The sequence below is a fragment of the Populus trichocarpa genome, chromosome 12 (genome assembly GCF_000002775.5).
Source record: "Populus trichocarpa isolate Nisqually-1 chromosome 12, P.trichocarpa_v4.1, whole genome shotgun sequence".
Taxonomy (NCBI): Eukaryota; Viridiplantae; Streptophyta; class Magnoliopsida; order Malpighiales; family Salicaceae; genus Populus; species Populus trichocarpa.
The window spans coordinates 14,460,590-14,485,074 of record NC_037296.2 but is presented as its reverse complement, the minus strand read 5'-3'; the positions used below and the strand labels follow the sequence as shown (position 1 = coordinate 14,485,074).

The window sequence follows — 24,485 nt, the reverse complement described above, 5'->3', positions numbered from 1 at the left end:
AATTTAAATTATGTTTTTTTTTTAAATAAAACAAAGAACTTTTGTTCCAGCCTAGACTACAAGTTAACTAGTCATCGAAATTGACATGTTGGGTGGATTTTATAATTGTGTTATTAATTCTCTTACAATTCAAACACAAGACATGGGATTGCATGCTTTTTTTTTCTTTCTTTCCGATGAGTCCTACTGGATCATAAATATTTAAATGAATGCATTTAAACCCTAAACAAGAACATAAAATCAATGGAAGAACAAAATTGATTAACATGGGGGGGATAGTCAATGGTCCAAAACAATACTCAAAGGAGAAAATGAAAGCCAATATAAAAAAAAGCATGACCTTGTGCATGGCTGCTTCTGGTTAGGTTTTGCCTTCTTCTCTGGGGTAAAAGAGCAGCTAAGCATTTTAGAGTGGCATTAATGGTAGATTCTAAAAACAACAGGGGCGATTAATTAATATAAATATTGTATAGTCAAACTTTAAGACAAAGGAAGATGTCAGTAGTTGGAAAATTGGCATGGCATCCAACCTTGCCTTTACAGCTTCTAAAATAATTTTTTAAGATTTTAATAATTAAAGGCCAAATTTAAAATATAAAAAGCCATTTTCTTTTCCTAAATCTTATCACTTTTTTAATAACTCAAACAATTTACAATCTCTGCCATTTATTATTAAAATCAATCTTATTAAATTTCCAAGACGGACGTGAAATCTTTTATTAACCAAAATTTATACTTTGAATTATTCAATTAAAATATTTGATTTATTAATTAAATTCAACATTATTAAATCACATGGATTTATTTTATATTTTATTTTTTCCATTTTCCCTACTTTATTTATTTCACCTCATTTTCCTGCAAAACCCTAATTTCATTTTCGTTGAAGAAATTCTGCAATCCCCTCGAAATTTTATTTTTTTGCAATTTTTCTCTGTAATTTTTGCAACTTTGATGTTAATTTTCAGTAACACCAAAAACCCACCATTGAAGCTCTGAGCATTCTATGCAATGCTGGAGATTTAAGCCACAAAACCCACCAAAAATTTGCTAATCTTTGAAGATTCAAAGCAAAGTTTGAAGCTTTTGTGTTTTCTTGAAGCTTAACAAGCTTTTTTGAGCTCATTTTCTCCTAAAAACCCTGATCTGTAAGCTGATTTTGTGTTTTTTTTTATTGTATACCAAGCACTTGAACTTGAAAAGGTCTGATTTTTCGTGTGTGTTAAGCTCTAGGGTTTAAGGTTTTTTTGAATGATCTATGAAGTGATGGAGGCAAAAGAAGGAATAGCAGTAAGTTCAGGTGTAACAGTTAAGGCAGAAGAAGCTCCTGATGGCTTCAGGGTGGCACCCAGAAATGAAAATTCTAGCCCTAGTCCAAACCCAAACCCGAACCCAAACCAGAACAATAACCATAACCCGAACCCGAACTCTAACTCTAACTCTAACTCGAACCCTAGTCCAAACCCTGATCCCGGACAGCTTGGTGCCCCACAGGTGGGTGCCTCTCCTGTGAGTGCGGTCGGTACTGATACTGCGGGCAAGAAGAAAAGGGGGAGGCCTAGAAAGTATGCCCCTGATGGTACTTTAGCTCTAGCGTTGTCACCAATGCCAATATCGTCCTCTATTCCGCTTACCGGAGACTATTATGCATGGAAAAGGGGTAGAGGGCGGCCACTGGAGTCAGTGAAGAAGCAACATAATTATGAATATGAGAGCACAGGTAAAATGAACAGAAAAGATCGGTTCTTGTTGATGTTATAAATTTTGATTTTTTTGAAGGTTTAGTTTTAGTTACTGTTATTTTTTATTTTTTTTAATATGTTTTTATTTTTTACTGTTACATCCAGGAATCATGAATTTATGATATATTGTTAAATCATCGAGTTGGGTGTAAATGATGATTTGTTTTTTGATGTTTTTAATGTTTTTTCACGGTTGTGTTTGAGTGGTGAAATCTGAAATGGGACTAGACTGATTTTTTGTTTGTGATATGGATCTTCCAGTAGAATTATAGAGGATACTGTTGGGTTTGACGTGAGACAGTGAGAGTGAGAGTGAGAGTGGGACCATTAGCTCTGACATTTTCTTTCAAACCCCCAGAACTGGATTTAATGGTAGAAGTGAATGAGAAGAGGATTTGATAATGATGTAACATGGAGGAATCTTTTCTTCTTCTTCTAGATGCAAAACTGTACTTCTTGCCTTTTGAGGGGGAAAATTTGCACAGTTCTGCTAGAAAACTCAAAGAATATTTCTCAAGTTGCCTCTTTGTTGGACAGCAAAATCTGTTGGTTATCTGATATGGTTGGATCCCATCTGTCTGGAGATGGGTCTTTATTTAATAGCCTTTGAACTCTGGCTTTTAAGGTTAAAAATTACTACAGAAAATATGAAAATTGACAAGGAGCAGAGCAATAAGGCATAAAGATTGTATTGATCTTAATTGTCTTGTATTAAAATCACATAAAAAGAAAGCCATTCAGGGGTGCTTTGGATGGAATGGGATCTGGGTACAGTTGCCACCATCATTTTATGAAAAGAACTGCGAAGGCCTTTTGCATTCTCTAACTAAATGTACTGTTTCATGCAAGTGTTTGTTTGCTGCTTATGCAATTATGTTTTGCAAAACTTTATGCATCTCTATTCATTTTCATTTTGTTTTTTAACATTCCTTTCTAAAACAAATCAGTAGATGTATTCAAATAATTACTGAAGACCAGGTTTAAACTAAATGCCTTGATACAATACCAGTTGCCCCTCAATGTAAAGGGTTGTTTGTTATGTGAGATGTAACAAATTATGTGAAATAATACATCCCCTATTTCTTTTACCTTGAATAACTTATTAGACAGATCCTTGGGAATACTGACTGAGTTTTCCTTTCTTGATTTACTTACCACCTCTGAAGTCAAACTGTGTTTTTCTTTTAATTGGTAGATGTCAAGTTGTTAGGCCAAGCACAATGACTGGTTTTTTGTATGATTCCTGAGTATTTTTAATTGGTATTTTTATGCTGATTTCTTGAAATATCTGTGTTGCAGGTGACAAAATTGCATACTTTGTTGGCACTAATTTCATGCCCCATGTGATCACTGTTAATGCTGGCGAGGTATGCCTTGCAGTTGTTCTAAATGAACCTTGGTATAATATAAGGATTCAATTGGCGTCAATTTGTCTCCCAAGTGAACTCAAATTTTGAAATTCTCAATGTCTTATAAATAAGTTAATTTAACATGTTTATATGACAAGAGAAAATGTATAGTCTCAGCATATTCATTCTCCAACTACCCATGCAATATGGGTCTAATTTCTCATGCATGCAACCATCCTCTTTTATTTCAAGCTGGTCTGTGATCTGAACTCCCCTAACAATCAGTTTAAAAATACACAGATGCTCTGCACTGTCTCAATATCTAGTCATTTTTCTTTTTGTGGGTTTTTTTGGGGTTTCTTACTGTCGTTGTTGTGGTTGTTGTTGCTGTTATAGGATGTGACAATGAAGGTCATGTCCTTTTCGCAACAAGGAGCTCGTGCTATATGCATTCTTTCTGCAAATGGGACTATCTCTAATGTTACACTTCGTCAACCTACTTCTTCTGGTGGTACTCTAACATATGAGGTGTGGCTCTTCATCCTTTGTTATTGTAATATTCATATAATTGAGTTTTATGCTCAAATGACCAATTAATTTTCTACGGAAGCACTTCAAAGAGTTGCAATGTTTTTTTGGGGCCTAATGACCAGGCTGTACAGAAGGAATAGTCCTTGCACTTCCACCATTTTCTGTTGATCCCAATGAGTAGCAGTTTCATATTTTTAGTCTATGTTAGCCTTTGGTGTTGTAAATATCTAGTCCAGGTTTTCAGGAAAGAAAAATCATTTTCAGTGTGTGCTTATGAAGACATCATCATCAGTAAATATTGTTTGCTCATATATGTAAGATATTTTACAAAGTTTTAGGAGGTATACTACAGAATCATAACACAACAATAATGAACTTGAAACATGAAGAGACATGTGGAAATAGCATGGCTAGATGGGGGGGGGGGGTGTTTTGTTTTCATGAGTTGCATAAGACTAAGAGCCTGACACTTTCAAAAGAAGAAAGAAAGCTTGTATTATAGCATGAGCTGCTTTGAGTCTTTGATATCAGAGACATATATCAGTAAATGAATCTTATATTGTTGTTGTTATGTGTTTCTTGTTTAGGAGTTGGGGTTTTAAATTTGATCCTATTGCATGGAGTTTGTATTTGATGTGGATTAGAAATGAAAGACTTGCTAGACCTTTGCCAAACATAATTATTATACTGCAATAATTGAACTGATGTTGTCCTTGAATGAACTTTCCTTATCATCCACCGATCCCACTAAAATGTCATGACATGTGGATCCTTTTCAATTTAATTTTACTTTATCTCACATGGATGGCCTCGACTATGTTTTGTGTTGTTCTAGTAACATTCTTTGTTATATTTTCTTTTACCTAATTGATGTAAGTTTTTGGATGTTCTACCATCTCATCGCTTCAACTTCAAAATCATGGTACCTTCCTTATCAAGGCTTTCTTTCTCACGGGAAACCATCGATCCATTATTTTCAGGGTCGTTTTGAGATACTTTCTTTATCTGGGTCATTTATGCCCTCTGAAAATGGAGGAACAAAGGGCAGATCTGGTGGGATGAGTGTCTCTTTGGCAGGTCCAGATGGTCGTGTTGTGGGGGGAGGACTTGCTGGTCTGCTGGTAGCTGCCGGTCCTGTGCAGGTACACTATTCTGTAAGAAGATCAAATGAAAAGGAAATTAGAAAAAGATCGAGTGCTGCTGGATGCCTTCAAATTTCAAAATAAGTATTTAGTATTTCACCTTTTGCTCTGTTGTAGAATATCAAAGTGATAGTAAATTGTGTAAATAATGAGTGTTTCCTGTATTGTAAGTCAATTAATTCAATTCTATTGAGGAAATTGTGCCGGAGGTTTCACTGTGTTAATTTCTTCTTTGTTGTTTGTGTTGAGTACATCAGGTTGTCGTGGGCAGTTTTCTACTAGGTCATCAGCAGGAGTCAAAGCACAAGAAGCAGAGAATTGAACCTGCACTGGCTGTCATTCCAGCTACTATTCCAGCTACAATCAATGTGATCTCCCCAGAAGAAATGAAGGGGTCTTATGGTGGAGTAAGACCTATTGCCATACCATCTCCATTACATGGAGACAACCCAGCTTCTCTTAACCCCATGCAAGCCTAAATAGGGATCCACCTGCTGATAACAGAACTTCACTTCATGTTGGATCTAAAGGTCATTACCATTCAAACTGTGAGGTCTCCTACTGATGATGTTTGTATCTACATTGTTTAACTGCAGATACCACAGCATTTCTGCTGATTCAAACTTAGAGAAATATAAACCCGTCGGCTATTCATTGAGAAATATTCAGGGTTTAACATCATATGGATTTTAACCCAGAAGTGTACTCTCTTTTGTTAGCTTTAGGCAGGACTTGCAGTAGTTTAGCATCTTTTTCTGCTGTTGTAATCTTGTGTTTTGTAGCGTTGTGTTGTCGCTTTTTAGCTGTATGAAAACTGGTGTGCCATTGTTCTGATTTTAGTACTCTGTAACCGTACAAATTTAAATGGATGATATTTTGGTCATCAATGACTTGAACTCGGCACCGAATCTCTCTTTCAGCACGTGATTTGCCCTTGTCCTCTATCAGAATTTTTCTAGTTGAGATTTATCTGAAAACATTGACTGCAAATTTTCTTCCAGATTCGCAGAAACCCTCTCTTTAATCTCATCATGTAGTATGAATTATGAAAGACCTTCCATAGCACAGTGCAAGAGCCTCTGTTCAAATCCGACTTAGAAACCTAAGATCACTGTACTCCACATCCAATACAAGATGGGATCCTGACAAGTTCACTCTACACGATACCTAATGTTAGGGGACCCAGAAACAAGCATGCAAATGATGTTCCATTTCAAGATAAGCAAGGAATCTTAGTTGCCTTCATAGATGGCCAGTTTCGTTGTCCCCAGTCTTGATTGAGACCACAATCCAAGTACAAACAAGATTAAAAAGTGGTTAGTTCATAAATCGTTGTCAAATCAAATTATATTAACTCTGTCCTTGTGCATTTAGTAGTGATGTAACATTATTTGGAGTTGCATGATCAACAATGTTCTCATCTTCTGAAATTCTTGCTTAGGTTCTCCGGTCATGCACTTGCCTTTGTCTATGGATAGTTGAGTAGACAATTAATCTCTTTTATAAGAACCCTAATAAAAATAGCATCTCGTGCTACTTTCAAACTTGTTCTTTGTACCCTTTGTGTCACACTTTCTTTATCCATGTGGATGGAGAAGCCAAGCTAAATCAGGCTTTCAATTATTAAAAGTAACTCTTGTTTAAGCAAAGATACTCCATCCATAGTTGCCTTTTAGGCTCGTCCTTGTGCCCATTCCGTGGCTTAATCCACTTTTTCAATGCCTGTTTAGTACTTATCCATGTGAAAGAGAATCGCAGTCAAGAACAGATAATCATCCAAGACACCATAGAGGCTGTACTTGCATTCTGTTGTATATTTGATAATTCAAAGGCTGCACTGTACAACTGGATTTTTCTACTGTTGTATTTGCTTAATGTTGTGTTATAACAAAAGTGAAATAGTATAGAGAAATCATTGTAGATTAAAAGATTTTTTATTATAGATTGTAATGGTAGTTTTATTTTTAATTTTTCATCTTTTTACTAGATGATTTTTTTGATTTTTTTTAGACTCATTCATTGCTTCTTCTCTGCCACTTTAGCGCCTTGGATCTGACAAAAATATCAGATTCACAAACGCCATGGATCTGACAAAAATATCAGACCCATAATCATTCAAGATCCAAGAGTTGGGTCTGACAATCATGCCAGATCCAAGCGTTTTAGGTCTAACAATCATGTTTGTGTCTGGAATGGTTGCTAGACCCATGCATGGGTTTGCCAAAACAACGCGCCTAAATCTGCCAAACCCACGCGCCTAGGTCAAAAAATTTAAAATTTTTCAAAAGCACGATTGAACTGCAAAAACAAACACTGCCTCATTTAAGCAGTATTTTCATTCATATACAGTAGAACTTAACTGCAAATTCTTTTCTATTTGTGCTGCTTATTTTATAATTTGTTATATTCAAAGAGGAAAGAATGAAAAAATATGTTGAGTTCTAAGTGATTTATTTCAGTCTTCAAAAATAAACCTCTCTTTTTTGTATGCATTGTGGATGAAAACATGTATAACGAAACTAAACACATATAGTCCAGTATTGTTAAAAAAATATATAAAATAATGTTGTTGTGGTGAAAAATCACAAATGACCACCCATTAAATAAATGTTTTTTTGCATTGAGTTTGATTAAAAAAAACATAAAAAAATAAAAATTCATAAAAAAGAAGAGAGAAGATAAAATTTCTATTGAAGGAATAACAAATTCATAAACATAAAAAATAGACTATTTCAATAGGAAGATATAATTTGAATTTTTAGATTTAAAACGTTAAATTAGATTTTTGTGATGATTTGTTGTTTATAAATAATTTCTGAACTTGGATTTTTGTTTAGGATACTTTAAGAATAGTTTAAATGTTTTTTTTTATAAAAAAATAAAAAATTATAAGTCTCAACATTTTAATTATCACCTGCTTAGACCCAGTCGCTTGGATCATTCTAGACCTAGACATTGAGTTAAAAAATAGTTAAAAAAGAGAAAAAAAGAAGAGAGAAAAAAACAGAGAAGATAGAATTTCTATTGAAGGAATATCAAATTCATAAATATAAAAAATAAATTATTTCAATAGTAAGATATGATTTGAATTTTTACATCTAAAATGTTAAATTAGATTTTCGTGAAGATTTATTATTTATAAATAATTTCTGAACTTGGATTTTGTTTAGGTTATTTCAATGATAGTTTAAATATTTTTTTTATATAAAAAATTAAAAAAAATTATAAGTCTTAACATTTTAATTATCATCTGCTCAGGTTTGAGTCTGGCATGACCGTTAGATCCAAGACGCTTAAAATATTTTTTATATTTTTAATATATTTTTATATTTTAAAAAAATAATATTAACCCGCTATAAAGCCCATGCTAATATAGTAATAATAGATAAAAATGTGTTACTAAAACAAAAACATAAAAATAAATGTTTTTGAAACGGTGTTTTAGTGAATTTAACTCTCTAAACAAGTAAGGATAGAGGAACATTCCCTTCTACCTCATCCGCCTCTTTCTCTTTTGTTCAAAAACAGTGATCAAACTTTACCCTAAAAATGTTGGGACAACATGTAGTTGTGAATCCTAGCTGTGCCTGCAAATCACCTGGGCAAAAGTGATTTGCACACGGTTAAAATCTAAGTGGCAGCCATGGCTGTACGTACCTGCTAAAATCCTATACAAATAACTATTTACTTCATTCACTTTCACACCACGAAGTATGCTGATAGTTTCGCAAGTGGGTCACACATTACTGCTAAAGAAGATGTCTGAAACTTTATGTACCAAACTACCGTCCAAAACATGAGTAGGTAATCAAGAAATTGCAGTGGAAGAGTAATTTTCATTTTTCTTAACAGTGATGTTCTGATATTTCTTTCCACCATTGCAATCAAAATTTTCTCAGTGAGTTGTATCATCATCACTAGACATGTACAATAACGTGGAGAGAAGATGATGATCAGAACAAACTCAAGCAGTGTCACATTTCTAAGTTATTGACCAAACCCTTCATAAACTCCTATCAAGTTACTTCTAAGGCTAAACATGGTGCCTTGATAATTCTGCCCTCCATCCATGATTGACCTTGTTGATAAATTCTTCAACTCTTCTCCTCAGCTCATCCTCATCCTCATCCTCTTCATTATCATTTCCATTCTCTTCTTCATCGTCGTCGCCAGTGGGTTCTTCCAGGGTAATTGACACTCTCCCGTCGTCCGTTGACATTTTGTCTTCATCCAGTGAAGGCTTCTTGTTTTCATCAAGTGAAGGCATGGCCAGAACATCTTCTTTCACCTTTGTGTGTGTCTTGGTGACCATTGACTGGGGAATTTCGCTTTCTTGACCAAAGTTAGAGACAGGCTTTGAGCCCATGAGAATCATGACAATGATCAGATTGCAAAAGCAGAAGATCACAAGAGAATTGGAAGCAGCCTGAACGATCAGTTCTACTGTAGACTCGAACATGGTTATGAAATCTAGGGAGAATCAATGGATATGAAGTCTGACAAAAACCTGAAGGGAGAGGGTGTTGCTGTAAGGACGCAAAGAGCCGGAGCCCTTTTAAAGCCTTGTATTGATAGGCTAAAGAGAGTGCAGAGGAAGCTTTTTTAATGGGAAATGACATATTATATGCTCTTGTTTAGTCATCAATGTATTCTGAGAAGCTTCTTGCCAACAGGGATGTGGGGCTTCTCTTCATTAAACTAAGGAAAAGGTCCTTTGTACCAAACAAGAACAGCACATGGAGCCATCTGATTAGCTTCTCATACACTCTAATGGCACCACATTGACGTCTCTGGACTCTTAAATTGCTCTTTTCCTTGTGTCTTTCACTGCACAGTTACAATGGAAGCTGGGATTCGATTGTTTGATGATAATCAATCCATAATAGTGACCTTGACATACTTAGGTTAAAGTTCTAATTGAAAGAAAAGAAGAAAAAAAAAGCAAAAAATTTGTTATATTTTTTACCTTCCAATAAAAAATTTGTTAGCTTACTCTTGGGGCAATTTGATAGTTTCCAAAAACTTCTTCCAACATTGTCCAATTATTTGGGGTGATTTGGTCTTTTAACTTTGCATTAGTATAAAGACTACATCATATTTGAAAGTAAATTTGTTTAAAGATTTAATTGGGTTAATTTGATCTTTTTATATTTTTTAAAGAATAGTATAAAGACTTTCATATCCTTAAAAGTAAAAAAAAAAAAAGAAACCACTAACAAGCATGAGAATTTGTGTATTTTCATGTTTTTTTTAATTAATAGGTTATTCGGGTGGATGGAGTCTTTTAACATATTTATGAACAATATAAATGCATCCACACAAAAATTTAAACCTTGCAATCAAGGGTATTGATGTCTTTTTAGGTTGGCGTTTTTTTGTAATTTACATGTTGGAGTGGAGTGGTTTGATTTTTTAATAATTAAATATTATTTAAAAAAAATGCTCGCACATGTCACACACGTGCTAGTATATGGACGATATCTGCTCCCTTTGAATGGCACATGTGGCATCATCCACTATCTAAACACCATCTTCCAAAACGGAGTTGGAAGGGTCTCATTGTGGTCTTTCCAATGGCGATGCGCATGTAGTGGTCGGATGAGTGGCTGGGCTCTGGTTGACTTTTTTTCTCTATTTAATTTGTTTTTTTCATACAATTTGATTTTTATTCTTTTTATTGCTATTTGGATTGTTTTGATTCTTATTTTGATTAATTTGTTTTTTCAATTTCATCCCTCATCATTTCGTTTGATTTTATTTAAATTTCAAATTTGATTATTATTCTTTTGATTTTTATTTGTTTGTTTTTATCGCTTGTCTAATTGAATTTTATTTTTAATTCCACTGTTCAACATTTTATATCAAATTATTTTTATATTAAATTTAGTCCTCACTCTTTTAATTATAATTTCTTTTGTTTTGAAGGGGTTTTTTTTTGTTTTTTTTTTCAATTTCATCATCTAGCATTTTATTGATTTATAATTTTGCTTTGTTGTTTTTAAGATTTGTTTTCTATGGTGTTGGTCTCGAGCTTATGACCGGGGTCACGAGTTTTGAAGGCTAACATGGGTCGATTTTATTTTTTTGTTAGATCCTTTTTTAAAAATTAATTTCTTTTTCTAATTTCATCATTGAAAATTTGATTTATTAGGAATTGATTTTCGTGTTTTTTTTTTTTGTTTTCCTTTCTATATGGTTAACGGATTAACCCGGGGTGACAATAATTTATTTTTTCATTTCTTTTTTTATTTTATTTTTTTCCTGATTTCACCATTGAATATTAAATTGTTTTACAATTGAATTTCATGATTTTATTCAGTTTGTTTTCGATGAGGGTACCTCGATATTACGATCAAGTCATGAATTTGACATGCTAACCCAGGTAAACTTAGTTTTGTTTTCTTGACTTTTTTTTTGTTATCAATTTTATTATCAATTTATTTATTTATTTCATAATATTTAAATTAGCTTAGCCTATTAAATCCAACCAAATCTTGGAAGATTTTTAGATATTTTCTTACCACTTGCATCGCTTGCCTTTATTTATTTATTTATTTTTTACTTTGAAAAAGAATTTGGATGGCCCATAATATAGCGCGGGTCCTATCTAGTTATATGAACTTTAGGCCATTGACAATGAACAGTATTTTTTGATGAGCAGCTACTGATAAATAATTCATGCCTAGAAATTGGGGCCGAAGGAGGAAAGGTTAGTGGATTTACCATCTGCATTAACCTGGCAGAAAACTCAGGAAAAAAAAATAGAACTTGTGTATTTTAATGTTTTTAAAAAAAGCGTTTCATTTGAAAATGTATTTTTTTAGTATTTTTTAATTATTTCAATTTTCAATATACTAATATAAAAAAAATCTTTTAAAAAAATTATTTTAATATATATATATATATATATATTAAAAATATCTCTTAAAAAACGATTTATAGCGTCACATCATACGCTAGCCACATATCTCAAGTATTCACACTGCTTACCTACAAAACTGTAGCAACAGAATAAAAGGAGAAAATGCCAACCCCTAACAATTATGTAGCTAAATTGACCCGGGATTCCCTAGGCTTGACTTTTTTAACTTGAGTTATTTTATTTTTTTTAATTAATTTTATTTTTTAATATTAACTCAATTGAGAATTTTATTTTAACATAATTTTTTTGTTTTTTATCTTCTTGAATTTTTTTAATTAAATTATATTATATTTTTTAATTATTCAATTATTTTTTACTAGTCAAGTTCACCACGTTATATCAAATCTTTACCTAATATAATTTTTTTTAAAATATGTTATAAATGTTTGAATTTTGTTTTTTCTTTTCAAACTAAGGGACCACTTTTGCATGTGAATTGCAGCTGGGTCCTACTTGACCATGCGCTTCTTACTCCACGTGTCTAATTGGTGGCTATGATCTCGTACGATCTACGTGTCAAAACTTCCAGCCCTCATTGCTGGTGCATTAATCAAGCTTTCCTTCTCTCCTCGGCCTCCTCAATGCTCCTCTTCTCTGCCAAAAGCCAGCCCTTCACTTCCTCCATATGACCATCCGACTTCACCATCTCCGCATAATAATCAGGAGGCCCGAGACATCATTTTTTGATCTTCTTCTTTCTTGTTGATGTAGCAGAGCATCGAAAGGGGTATCTAATTGGAATGCTAAGGTCAGGCCTTGTGTAAACCTATCCTAATCCCAGTCCAGCGGTCTCTGTCCCTTAGGCAAGCGCAGGATCTTTCAAATGGGAAAGAAAGATGGAGTGGAATCCAAAAGACTTATAGGTTGTTATGGAACCAATTCTCTGCTATGATTGAATTCAATTGTAATATTAAAATTGAAATCGATTGATAGATGGATTGGATTCTCGTATTTGGAGCAAATATCCCTACTATGATTTCAATTCATTCTGTTTCCTATCTTCCTTGCTGTTCTCTTCCTCTCTCTGGAAACCCCACATTGCTACTAATACTGGAAAGAAACAAACCAAAATAGAACAAAGAAAATGATCCAATTTACATACTTAAGCACCAAGAACAACCCTTGATTTATGGAACAAAATTTACTCTAAACTGATAGCTAGACCATCAAACAAATACACACATAGCCTCGATTCAACAAAGCTTATGGACCCAATTCAGAATTATTCAAACCCAAAAGATGGTTTACCATGAAGTTCATGAGTTTATACAAGAACAAGCTAAAACACAGCTTGATGCAAAAATCAAAGATACATAAAAGGGCCCAGTGACTATACAAAAGCAAGCTATTTCAATGTGAAAGAGAAAGGAAAACAGAAATAAAACCAAGCAGGTTCAGGCTCAGAGGTGACAGTTTACCTTGTTAGAGAGAGATTGAGCTTTTGAAGTTGATATCGCAGATACTGCAAGAAGAGCCAAAGTAAAACCCTAAACCCTGATTTGATACGGATAACATTAGGCCTTTGTATAAAATTACAAGTGACTTGCTAGCATTTACATTTTTTTTAATTGAATGATAATATCTCACTCTATTGTTTGCAAAATAGTATTGAATTCTCACTCTATTGTTGGTGATGAAGGTGGCTTTGCTCCTAATATTCAGGTTTGTTAATGCTATTAGCTACCTGTTCATGTACTAATCGTTGCATTAGAACTTCTAGGTCTGACTTGTTACCAATTGGATTGGAATTAAACTGCGCGGGCAGTGATGAAGTTGAATCGTGTCTTTTGTGCAGGAAAACAAAGAGGGTCTTGAACTGCTCAAGACAGCAATAGCCAAAGCTGGATATACCGGAAAGGTTGCTATCTCTTCTGATGATGTTAAAGCTCTTTGCTCTTAAAATCATTATGGATGTTGCTGCTTCAGAATTCTATAATAACGATGACAACACCTATGATTTGAATTTCAAGGAAGAGGTAACTTATTCATTTAATCATGTTGTTTAACGACCAAATGCTACTTTCTGTCTCCTTAGAATGACTGCATTCTATCAAGTTTGAATTTAAACCTGAGGCCCCAGCTTATGAATCTTTCTGTTGTAGAACAACGATGGATCACAAAAGATATCTGGAGACAGTCTGAAGAATGTGTACAAATCATGTGCGACTGATTATCCAATTGTAACCATTGAGGATCCATTCGATCAAGATGACTGGGAACACTATGCTAAGATGACATCTGAAATTGGTGAGCAAGTGCAGTTTGTTGGTGATGATCTCCTTGTCACAAACCCCAAGGTGATTATGGGAGCTAAGGTTTAAACTATTAGTCTTGTAACATGTTCTGTATAATGTATGTTGAGATGAGCAAAATCTGAAAGTGATCGGCCACCTACTCAAGTGTTTTTATTGCAGCGTGTGGAGAAAGCAATTAAGGAGAATACCTGCAATGCTGGAGCTACCAAATCTAAACTGTTTAGCCCTCTATTTCACAATTTATCAGGTGAATCAAATTGGTTCTGTAACTGAAAGTATTGAAGCTGTGAAAATGTCGAAACGTGCTGGCTGGGGTGTCATGGCAAGCCACAGGAGGTACGTCCTCTTTTTTGTGGCTTTCATCAATTATTTTTTCACCAATTAACATTTCTGACATGGTTCCCCTTGTTCGTTGTAGTGTTGAAACCGAGGATACTATCATAGCTGATCTTTCGGTTGGATTGGCTACAGTAAGTACTAGGGCATTTCTCGAGCTCTTGGTTTTTTTTATATTATTATTATTATTACCATGCCAGATGATGTGCTCTTGAACGCCTTTGAATAAACTGTTGGAGCGCAGAAGTTGGATATGTTGATAGATTGTTAGGCTGTTGCTTGAGGCTTGAGCTGAAATTTACTCATTGTTTCTTCTTCTTCTCAACAGGGACAGATCCAGACTGGAGCTCCTTGCAGATCAGAACGCCTTGCACAATACAACCATGTAGATGGAAATGTCTTTCAACATACACAGCTTAAGATGAGGAATCTCACAAAGTATGATTTTTCATATCATACACAGCTTAAGATGAGGATCTCACAAAGTATATTACCCAAATTCAAAGCAACACAATATGCAGGTCAAGGTGAAAGAAAAAACTATCCCGTGGTCAGCTCATAGGATAACTCACTTTTTCATTCTGCTGAAACAGAACAGCTAGTTTTAACCAAAATTTTTGCAGAGCACACTAGTCTTACTACACTTGAATTAACCAAAATTTTATTCACACCATCCATCTTGACACTTTAGATATGCGATGAGGGTGAACTCGCAGTACTGTAAAACAAGCCTACAGTTAAAACACCAAGTTTTCGAGATCCATCTATACCCACTGTCTGTAAAAGCAGCCATTGAGTTCAAAAGCAGAAAAGGAGCACATAAAACAAATAATCAACGAGCGTTCACCAACTCAACATCAAACACAAGCCATGAGTTTGGAGGTATCTTCCCACCAGCACCCCGATCTCCGTAACTGCATAGAATATTTCACAGTAAGCACATTTTGGCAGGGAAGGAAGACTTGATAAAGAAGATTTTAACAAGTTTAGAAAACCCTGTTTTTTAAAAGTGAAACCCCAAAGGCAAAGAAATTGATGATGAACTTATGTCATGTCATGTAGGAAGTAATAGCTAAGCAATGAGTTTGGTATTTCCCAAAAGTAAACATGCAGATCATATCTGATGAATTTGAGTCAGGAGTGCACCGGGGAACATATGACAGAAGTGGTAGCCATAGCTTACCCCATCGATGGTGGAATTGTGAGTCTTCTTTTGTCCCCAACTCGCATACCTGCAGGTTTAACATATAAAAACATGTAAATTTATGGATAATAAATTAAACATGCAAGTTTAACTCTTAAACATCAATATGATTACCATTAACTCCAACATCCCATCCTTTTATGACTTGTCCAACACCTGCAGGACACCAAGAAAGTAAATCAATCATCATGAAATCAAGTTTTTGTTATCCATTGACTAGTCCAAATCATAGTACCTAGGCGGAATTTAAAGGGAGCCCTCCCGACATTAGAGTCAAATATTTTTCCGTTCTTCAGCTTACCAATATAGTGCACACTGACCTGAAACTCAAACGGCATATGGTTTTAGTCGATCAAATAAGCTTTCACCTTTGATTAATCAATAACTTTTGCAAAAAAACTCCAATTATGCCAACGTTGCAGTAAAATATGGATTTTAATTAGTATATGGTGGCTATCACAAATATATGCATCTAAATATCCTTGCATGTTGCTAGTTGCTTGTTATGAAATCATCCATAACTGACAGAGGCAATGTATGGTGAACAACTCGATGACATGCAATGTATGGTGAACAATTCGAACATTTCTTAATATCAATCTATGCAAGAACCGATAACAAAAATAATGTGCTTAAACCACAATTTACTGATTTCCTCTATTTGGAGGTAAGGAGTATAAGGGGGGAAACACTAAACACAATTAAAGCAAGAGCTTGGGGGAAATTATGACTTTGGCTTTGCGGATTGATTGAACAACAGTCAAATGCAGGGCAAAGAGTTACCTGACTTCCAGGAGAAGCTCGTTTACCATCTGGTTTGCCCATTGCTAATTCTTCAATAACCAATCCATTTGAAAAGGTTCTAACTTGTGAGGACTTGGCTGTAGATTGCTTATCCTCAGACTCCAATGAAGACTTGGCTTCACCTCCCGCAGCTGAAACAGCTTGATCATTAGTTGTTGCTCCACTATCCTGGGTCTTTTTCTTCTTCTTATTCTTCTTCTTTTTCTTATCCGATGAATCTTCACCGGGCATACTATCTGCATCAGTGTCAAGGTCCCTGCACATGGGTTCAGCGGCAACATATTTAAGTAAAAGCTAAAAAATAATGCTATCATCAGGCTACCATAAATCCCTCCATTCACAAATACCAGCATCCTTACATCCTTGAGAGACAGAGATGTAAAGAATCCTAAGCCATTTCCTGTTATTACGAACCTTTCGGGGTGTGTGGTAAGATTATTTGGACAAAAACTCTTAGTTTAAAAACAGTGAGTTCACACACTTGTTGGATTAGAGTTGGTCCAGGCACTTTTTCACACTCAATGACATACAGAGACATGTCATAAGAATGAACATATTTTCATGTCACAGAATAATAGACTATGGTTCTCACCTCTGTTCATGTTTGTTTCGGTTGGTAGAATCCTGCTTTTTCACTTGCTTGGACTCGATTTCATCTCTAGAGGCATTGTTGATCTCTTCCTTGTCATCCATTTCATCAACCTTTGCCTCTGTACCTCGTTCTCTCTGCTTCTTCTTTTTCTTTGTTTTCCTGCCATCAAAATTCAGGAACCACTTCAGAAGATATAATTGACGAGTCAATGTAAGGTAAACTCCTTGCTTGAGGAAAGTGCAACCTAATAACTCAACCAACCACAGTCCCTGACAAAAAAAAAATGAGAATAATTTTTTTTTAAAAAAAAACCTCCCAGGTATGGAAGGTCTCACCTTTCTGGTTGACCATCTTGATCAACGCTTTTAACTTTTCTCTTTTTTCTAGTGTCATCATTATCCTCACTTGCCATCTTTTTCTTAGTCTCTTGGGTTGTTTCCTTATCTTTTTGTCCATCTAGTTCTGCTTGCTGCTCCTGAACTGTATCTTTGTTTTTTGCAGAGGAAGAAATTGGAAAACCATCTTCATCTTCACTTTCCAGAACAGAAATACCTCTATCCCTCTTAAGAACAATTTGTTGTTGAGAGTTGTTTTGGTCTTCCTTGTCACTTGATTGATTATTCTTCTTCTTTAGCCGTTTAGACTTGCCATTTTCTTTTGTAGGTTTGTCATCTTCAGTTATCTCCTCAATTACAACTAAAATAAGGAGCAGATTTAAGGAAAGAAAACATCTTTGGTTAATTGCTGCTATCGATCCTAAATCAAATTATCTAAAACTTCATTGAAAGCGTGCCAACAAGCACATATAACAACAAGTAGCATAAATTTGAAAGAAGTCCACAAACATTGGATGACTAATTTTACACAAGACAAGAACAATAGATTCAGAACTCATAGCGAAGTAAACATGATATAATACGATAACGCATAAATGTTACCATAAATTATGTAAACAAATTTTAGGTAAATTTTTGTTGGTGTATGTAAACATATAAAATTCTTTAACTAATATTACCAAGGCTTAGAAAATTCTCAAGTTCTGAAGCTTTCCTCCTAATCTTTTTACCAATATTTGAACTGATTTATATTTTGCAGTAATTATTAAACGGCCAACAGTTTCCTTGTACAGATATTAGGGGCATCCATTTGGATCAGAGCTGATGCATTCTGTTGCAGAAGCTCTGGACTAATGACCAATTTAGCACTAGATAAACAATTTCATTATACAAGGATATTATTCACCTAAGATACTAAAAAGTACATAGTCATAGCTCTTAAAACTCCTTTTGAAACTCTTTAGACCACAAAGTAACAGAAAAAGGTAAATGAACCTTGTGAATATAAAGACAATGTATTTAATCAAATTGTCAAAATACCTCCACTTTTGGGAACAGGCGAAGGGGAATACATTTGAAGATCGTCATCGTCGTCATCATATTCATCATCATAATCATATTCACTGGACTCATCCGACTCCGTATCAACAATATCCTCTCCCGAATCACTTAAAAGTTGTAGAAATTAAGAAGAACAAAGTAATGACAAAATTTAATTCAACCAAGCAATTCCGCATTGTATTCAAAATATCTACAATTACTTGAAGTGGGTGGGGAAGGAAGAGAAATGATAATAAAAACAACCAATAAACTACAAACCCAATGAAACTAGTGAAGAGGATACTATTCATATTCATCTCGGAGGTGATCTCCTTCTACAGAATCAAAGTAACCACAAAGATGGATGCTTTGTGGTCCAATCACTGAGAACGCTACTAATTCATCCGTAAATTCAAGATTCAGAGAGCAACTTTCAGCTTTCCCTGGCAACAGTGAACATACAAAAATTGGACTCCTGTGTCCAACTGAACACTGGAGTATGCTCCTTTCTTTTGACGAACCGAGGCCCAAAGTTGCCTACATTGTAATTCAGCACACATAAACAACTCAAAAACTGAAATGTAATTATAATATGATCCACAGATATCGATATCAACAACAGCCATAAGACAACAAAACCAACAAACACGTGGAAGGCCAACACTAATTGAAAACTAAAAAAATGAAAATTCAAGCAATTTTACTATTTCCCCCACCAGTTAAACTTTCAAAGCTCTGAAAGAATAATAGAATGGATTGGCCTAGCGAAAAATACCTGAGTTACCCGAAGCTTTCCTTGCACATCATCAGAGTGATAAGGATGAGGCTTGCCTGGTTTCACTTCAATACCTAAATAGCATATCAACACATAAAACATCAAAAACAACATTCAACGACCAAAGCCATTAAAACCCATCTCAGTATCGACATTTTCAATTATCTCAAACTAAAAGGTCCAGAAATTAGGATCCAAAACCACCATTCAAAACCCAAAAACATTTAAAAAAAAAAAAAACTTATCTTTCCATATTCACATTGAATATTTTTAACACCCAACTTCATTAACAACCTTTTAGATTCTCGTAAGCTCAAAAATCCAAAATTTACAACAAAAACACAAACAAATAAAGATTATTACAATTACCCCGTGATTTCTAAGCAACCAAAAACGTCAAACAGATGAAGTAAATCAATATAATATGAGAACTAATAGTTTGAGTAATTAAAATTTGATTGAGATACATACCCCAGAAGCTCATTCTTTTGTTTTCTGATACAAAGCAGCTCTCTGTCTAAAACCCTAAAAGGTGCCTTGCTGTTTCTTTTTTAAACCTCAGCCTGTCTTAAGTTTAGGCTGCTCTCTAGGGTATTACAGAAAGTTCGTACTACCGCTTTGCAATGAGAACACGTGTTTTCTTCTTCCTTTTTCTTATTTTGGGAAAATATCAAAATATACCCCCAAACTATCGAGATAGTATCAATCTCACCCACACTACACTATTTTGATTTCTCAATTATGACTTATGTTACAATACTATATTATATAAAATAAAATTTATTATTATAAAATAAAAGTTAATATTTGGATGAAAAACCTTTAATTGAAAATTTATAAGATTTTGAGAATAATATTGATACTTAAAATTGTTTGATGGTAAAATTGAGATTGTCTATATAGTTGGAGGGTGCTTTTGATGTTCTATTATAATTGGCCTTTTTTGAGTTTTTCTTTTCTCATTCTCCTGGGCCCATTATAAAAGAAAAATGAGTGTTGGGGACAAATGGGCTTTGAAGAGTGTTTAAATTAGGAAATTAATGATGGTGATGCAATTTGAATGAGGCCCTTAAGCCCATATCTGAAGCACAATGGCCTTTTTCTTTTCTCATTCTCCTTGGCCCATTAGAAAAGAAATATGAGTGTTGGGGACATTGGGCTTTGAAGAGTGTTTAAATTAGGAAATTAATGATGGTGATGCAATTTGAATGAGGCCCGTAAGCCCATATCTGAAGCCCAGTTTTTATCCAAAAAAAACCAGTAGAAAATAAGGAAAATTATGTTTGAGATGATAGTCTTCTTTCTAATACTTAAATTATGATTGCGAATTTATCACATAGAGAAACGTTTTTTTGTTTCAAGAAACATTAACTCTCGATAATTGAGAGATAGGTACATAATTTAACCATATTTTTATCTCAAAACTGATTTGAAAAATAGTTTAAGTTTTCGATTTAGTTTAAATTAATTATTTTTATTAAAATATCATTATTTTTTTAAGGAAAATATCTTGAGGTTAATTTGGTTAAATTTGAATTGGATTTAACTGAATTAACTAGATTATAAGATAATCTGAGAAGATGAACCTAATTTTATTGAGTTTGTATTTTTTTTAGTTTAATTTAAACTCATAATTATTGAAGTCTAGATGGGTTTACCAACCATGAATTTATTTTTTCTTTTTTAAAAAAATTATTAAATAATAATTTTTAATAATTTACAATTTTCCATAAGAGACATAATTTTCATACCACTAATGACATCGTAGGAATCTTCATTCTAAAGTGCTTGTTGAAATTCTTCTTTAGTCATACGAACTTAATTGTATATAATAAAATATTCTAACCAATAAAACTAGTTATTCCATAACATATATTTAGTATTGAAATTTAGAATATTCATGGTCGCTTTCCCATTCGCAAATTAAATTTTAAAAATGTTAGAAGCATATTATTATTAATTTGTAAATCATAATTAATGATTTCTAACAAGTAACTTCTGGATTCTAGCTAGCCAAACCCATATAAACACAAGTGATTTTTTGAAAAAAAAAATTTATTTTATGTTCGTGAATACAGTGATTTATGTTTTTTTATGTGTTTTATTTGAAAAATTATTAAATTGATATTATTTTAGTGTGTGTTGATATACTAGTATTATATATATATATATATATATATATATATATATATATATATATATATATATATATATATATATATATATATATATCATGATTTTAAACCATACTAGGTAATAAATAAATTAAAAGATTTCAAGAATAACTCAGTATATCAGTTTAATAATAATATCATCAATACTTCTCAATCTTTCTTATTAGAACATGTACGTAGCATGATCCAATAAACTGATTTATTCTATCCAAATTTGCATAACAATTGTAATTAAGATGTTTTTTTCTCCTCAATATATCAAACAATCAACTATTAGTTCCGATGGCTTGTGACCTCTACCTTTTGTAGGGTCAAGTTCTTGGCATTCTCTCTTTTTTTTTTTAAAAAAAAAAAAAAAAGGGTTCCTGGCATTCTTTGTGACATGCCCTCTCGATGGCGGCTACTGGTTAGGCAAGGAGTAGTAATAATATCGAGTGAGTGGGTTTCTTAGAATACACACCAGTGTTGGTATAGACTTGTAGCTCGAGCAGCCAACAAAATATTCTCCATCGAGATCTCAATTTCTTGCAGCTTGAGATGTCAACAACAGAAACATTAGCCCTAACACAGAATGTTGGAAAATGTTTGTCGTCTGACTGAAAAGGAAAGGAAAGTTTGGAAGACATGAATGAGTTGTCGAGTCTAAATATTTGAAAAATACTAACGTAGAATTGAAGATAGATTTTTAAGGTATTATATTTAAATCACATAGATTTGATTCTAAAGTTGGATTCCACCATCATACCCACCCACACAAAAGAAATTATTGATAAAAAAGTTGGAAATTTGAAACACATGCATGTATATGTAAATATATAATCATTCTTTTTTGTCTTCAATGATGCGTATTATAATGATGAGACCATGTATTTGGTCCACATCGTTTGGGAGGCAGCGAGAAGGAGGGTTGGTGGTCGGATCCATTGTTTTTCTAGCCGCTAACTAATGTTAATCGATGGCATCGTGATTCATCACCTACTTAGAAGTGCAATGATATGCTTGTATTTTATTTAAAATATTAGCCGCTGACAATTATTTATCTCCATTGAGAAAAGAAAGCTAGTGTTGTTTGATGAAGACATTAATGGCCATGGATTGAGAAAGAAGATTGGTTTCGGGTGGAAGAGGAGCCATGTTTACTTGACTGGAGAAGAAGATTGCGGTGAGGATAATGGATCGTCAAGAGGAGATAATGTTGTTCTTAGTGTTTTTGATCCAATGTTGGGGTTGGATCGGAAAAGAGAACGGTTAGTGAAGGGAGGAGGCTCTTGTTGTTCTTTCCTGGGTGTATTTTTAGGATTTTTTTTCTTAGATTTCCTTTTGTTTTTAACATCTCTAGATTTTGAATATACAATCAGATATTGCCAATCAACAAATCTGGAATTAAAAATGATAAAATTATTAACTCTAATGAATGTAGTTCAACTAGTCAGATTTTAAATTTGTTTTTTAAAAATTATCAATTCAAGTGTTACAAATTTTAAAATCATTGGAGATTTATATGATCGTTAACTCTTTCAAGAATAGATCCATACGTCCAAAACTCAAAAGCATTGTGAGAGCTTATAATTCAAAAATGTACCTAATAAATTGAAGTAGGACCTTATGTATTATTAAAACTTTATTAATGGTTGACAACACAATTTCCTTTAGGGTAGAATGTCATGTCTTATAGTCTCAACAAAAATATGTACTTTTTGACTTTTTTTTCCTTTCACGTACCTTGCTGTATTGTATCAATCATATATGCCATTAATTCCTTGAGAATTCATGAATTCTTTGCTTCGATTGTTAGGGTAAATCATAATTAGCATAATTTAAAAGGGTGTGGTTTTCATCCAAAACCCATGCTATTTCATGATCATAACAGCATATGGACGAAAGAGAATTATTAAAAGCATAGGTCTCAAATTAATGCTTTTTACCATGTACTGAAAGAGTGATTTGAGATTTAGCTGGAGTTAGGTTTAAAATATTAAAAGCTAGTTTGGAAATGCAGATTAATCCGTGTTTTTTAAAAATTCAAATTTTTGTTTTGGTTACTAAAAGTTAATTTTTTTTGTGTGTTTTCGATCGTTTTGATGCGCTGATCTTAAAAATAATTTTTAAAAATAAAAAAATATCATTTTGATGCATTTCAGCACAAAAAAAACACTTTAAAAAAAACAGCAACCGCAATCACACTCATAAACAAGCAATAGTAGTTGATTTTGCAAGCTCAGCCGATTCAATTAAAATTTAATTTAATTTTTTTAAAATCTTCCAGCCATGCTATTTTCATATTTTCATAAGAATGAATATTGTTGAAAAAAAAGAGATTATACTGTTATTTAATGTTCCCCTTTGCATCATTTTCGAAAAATGCTATTTTTTTGGAATAATATAGCTGAACAAATCACTCATAAAACACTAGGAACACCAAATATACCAAATATTTGAAATATAATAATCTCAAAGGATAGATTCAAGTGGAAAAGGTTGGACTTGGTTTGCATTTGTGTCTAGGATTTGATTCTATTATTTTATTTTTAGTTAGAATTGATGATTTTAATTCATCTCTTTCCATAAAAAAATTGCGAACCATGATTTTGCCATCATTTTTAAGTGATTCATAGCTAGTAAACTAGTTTAATTGCACCCCTCATAGCCACAATTAATGTCCAATAATTAATTATACAGAACATTATTTTGAGTTCATCCCGTGTGATGTATATATACTTCAATTCTTTTTAGCAAACTTCAAAAAAAAAAAAAACAAATTCCCCCAATTATATAAGAAAATTCAGTTTGGCCACCAAACAATTTTTTTATATCGAATTAACCTTTAAGTTTTTAGAAATTATAAAGTCTATCTTCATTGAATTGTATTTTTTTTTTTTTGTAAAAACAACATTATAATGAACATAAAGATTTATATTTTAATAATTTAAAGATAAAATTGATGTAAAAATAATTCGAGTATAAAATTAACACTACCTTTTTTTTTATTATTATTAATGTGGTGTCCGGGTCAGTTTGTGTGTATCTCGACTAATTCCATAGGCCCTGAAATTAATGACCATGTAAGTTTTCAGTGGTCATTATATTAGCAATCACAAAACTCAAACTGAAACCACAAAAAAAACAAATCTTTTAATCTCAAACTCTTGTCTCGGTTAACACTACCTCATTTTAATTTGTATCACATATGCATTGAATATTCTATAGCTCAGACATGCCTGAAAAACAGACAAACTCAACAAAGCTTGACGAGGTCGATATTCCTTTATTTGTCCCAAATGCC

General features: G+C 33.3%; 4 protein-coding genes across 5 annotated transcripts; 2 read left to right on the top strand and 2 right to left on the bottom strand.

Annotated features, from left to right (window-relative positions):
• Positions 1-515: 515 nt before the first annotated feature.
• Positions 516-5,647, top strand: LOC7482139 (AT-hook motif nuclear-localized protein 6). Its single transcript, XM_024582922.2, has 5 exons — positions 516-1,720; positions 3,042-3,109; positions 3,488-3,619; positions 4,603-4,764; positions 5,022-5,647. The coding sequence occupies exons 1-5, from the start codon at positions 1,252-1,254 to the stop codon at positions 5,241-5,243; spliced, it is 1,053 nt and encodes a 350-aa protein (XP_024438690.1). The 5' UTR covers positions 516-1,251; the 3' UTR covers positions 5,244-5,647.
• A 2,933-nt stretch (positions 5,648-8,580) lies between these two features.
• Positions 8,581-9,527, bottom strand: LOC7482140 (uncharacterized). Its single transcript, XM_002318835.4, has one exon. The coding sequence runs from the start codon at positions 9,221-9,223 to the stop codon at positions 8,798-8,800; it is 426 nt and encodes a 141-aa protein (XP_002318871.1). The 5' UTR covers positions 9,224-9,527; the 3' UTR covers positions 8,581-8,797.
• Positions 9,528-12,219: 2,692 nt separating this feature from the next.
• On the top strand, positions 12,220-14,945 carry LOC7482178 (enolase). Of its 2 annotated transcripts, XM_024582921.2 has the most exons (7): positions 12,220-13,348; positions 13,482-13,662; positions 13,789-13,983; positions 14,101-14,138; positions 14,176-14,277; positions 14,360-14,411; positions 14,606-14,945. In XM_024582921.2, exons 2-7 carry the CDS (start codon positions 13,561-13,563, stop codon positions 14,837-14,839), a joined length of 723 nt encoding a protein of 240 aa, XP_024438689.1. In that variant the 5' UTR covers positions 12,220-13,348; positions 13,482-13,560; the 3' UTR covers positions 14,840-14,945. The 2 variants fall into 2 exon arrangements, with proteins under 2 accessions (XP_024438689.1, XP_024438688.1); XM_024582920.2 differs by having other exon boundaries at positions 14,087-14,277.
• On the bottom strand, positions 14,917-19,647 carry LOC7482141 (peptidyl-prolyl cis-trans isomerase FKBP53). The gene is made up of 11 exons (XM_002318836.4): positions 19,500-19,647; positions 19,029-19,102; positions 18,558-18,790; positions 18,254-18,381; positions 17,213-17,573; positions 16,878-17,036; positions 16,265-16,541; positions 15,717-15,801; positions 15,596-15,637; positions 15,461-15,509; positions 14,917-15,191 (listed from the first exon to the last, which is right to left on the bottom strand). Exons 1-11 carry the CDS (start codon positions 19,510-19,512, stop codon positions 15,110-15,112), a joined length of 1,503 nt encoding a protein of 500 aa, XP_002318872.4. The 5' UTR covers positions 19,513-19,647; the 3' UTR covers positions 14,917-15,109.
• Positions 19,648-24,485: the final 4,838 nt, after the last annotated feature.

Bases quoted from the DNA above. Each gene is read 5' to 3' on its own strand.
- LOC7482139 (XM_024582922.2), top strand. From the start codon at position 1,252: ATGATCTATGAAGTGATGGAGGCAAAAGAAGGAATAGCAGTAAGTTCA. The intron at 3,110-3,487 runs GTATGCCTTGCA...TTGCTGTTATAG, and splicing joins TCACTGTTAATGCTGGCGAG to GATGTGACAATGAAGGTCAT. The intron at 4,765-5,021 runs GTACACTATTCT...TGAGTACATCAG, and splicing joins TAGCTGCCGGTCCTGTGCAG to GTTGTCGTGGGCAGTTTTCT.
- LOC7482140 (XM_002318835.4), bottom strand. From the start codon at position 9,223: ATGTTCGAGTCTACAGTAGAACTGATCGTTCAGGCTGCTTCCAATTCT.
- LOC7482178 (XM_024582920.2), top strand. From the start codon at position 13,561: ATGATGTTAAAGCTCTTTGCTCTTAAAATCATTATGGATGTTGCTGCT. The intron at 13,984-14,086 runs GTGATTATGGGA...CACCTACTCAAG, and splicing joins TCCTTGTCACAAACCCCAAG to TGTTTTTATTGCAGCGTGTG. The intron at 14,278-14,359 runs GTACGTCCTCTT...TGTTCGTTGTAG, and splicing joins GTCATGGCAAGCCACAGGAG to TGTTGAAACCGAGGATACTA.
- LOC7482141 (XM_002318836.4), bottom strand. The intron at 15,510-15,595 runs GTAATCATATTG...TTAAACCTGCAG, and splicing joins ATGGGATGTTGGAGTTAATG to GTATGCGAGTTGGGGACAAA. The intron at 15,192-15,460 runs GTAAGCTATGGC...TATTCTATGCAG, and splicing joins ACAATTCCACCATCGATGGG to TTACGGAGATCGGGGTGCTG.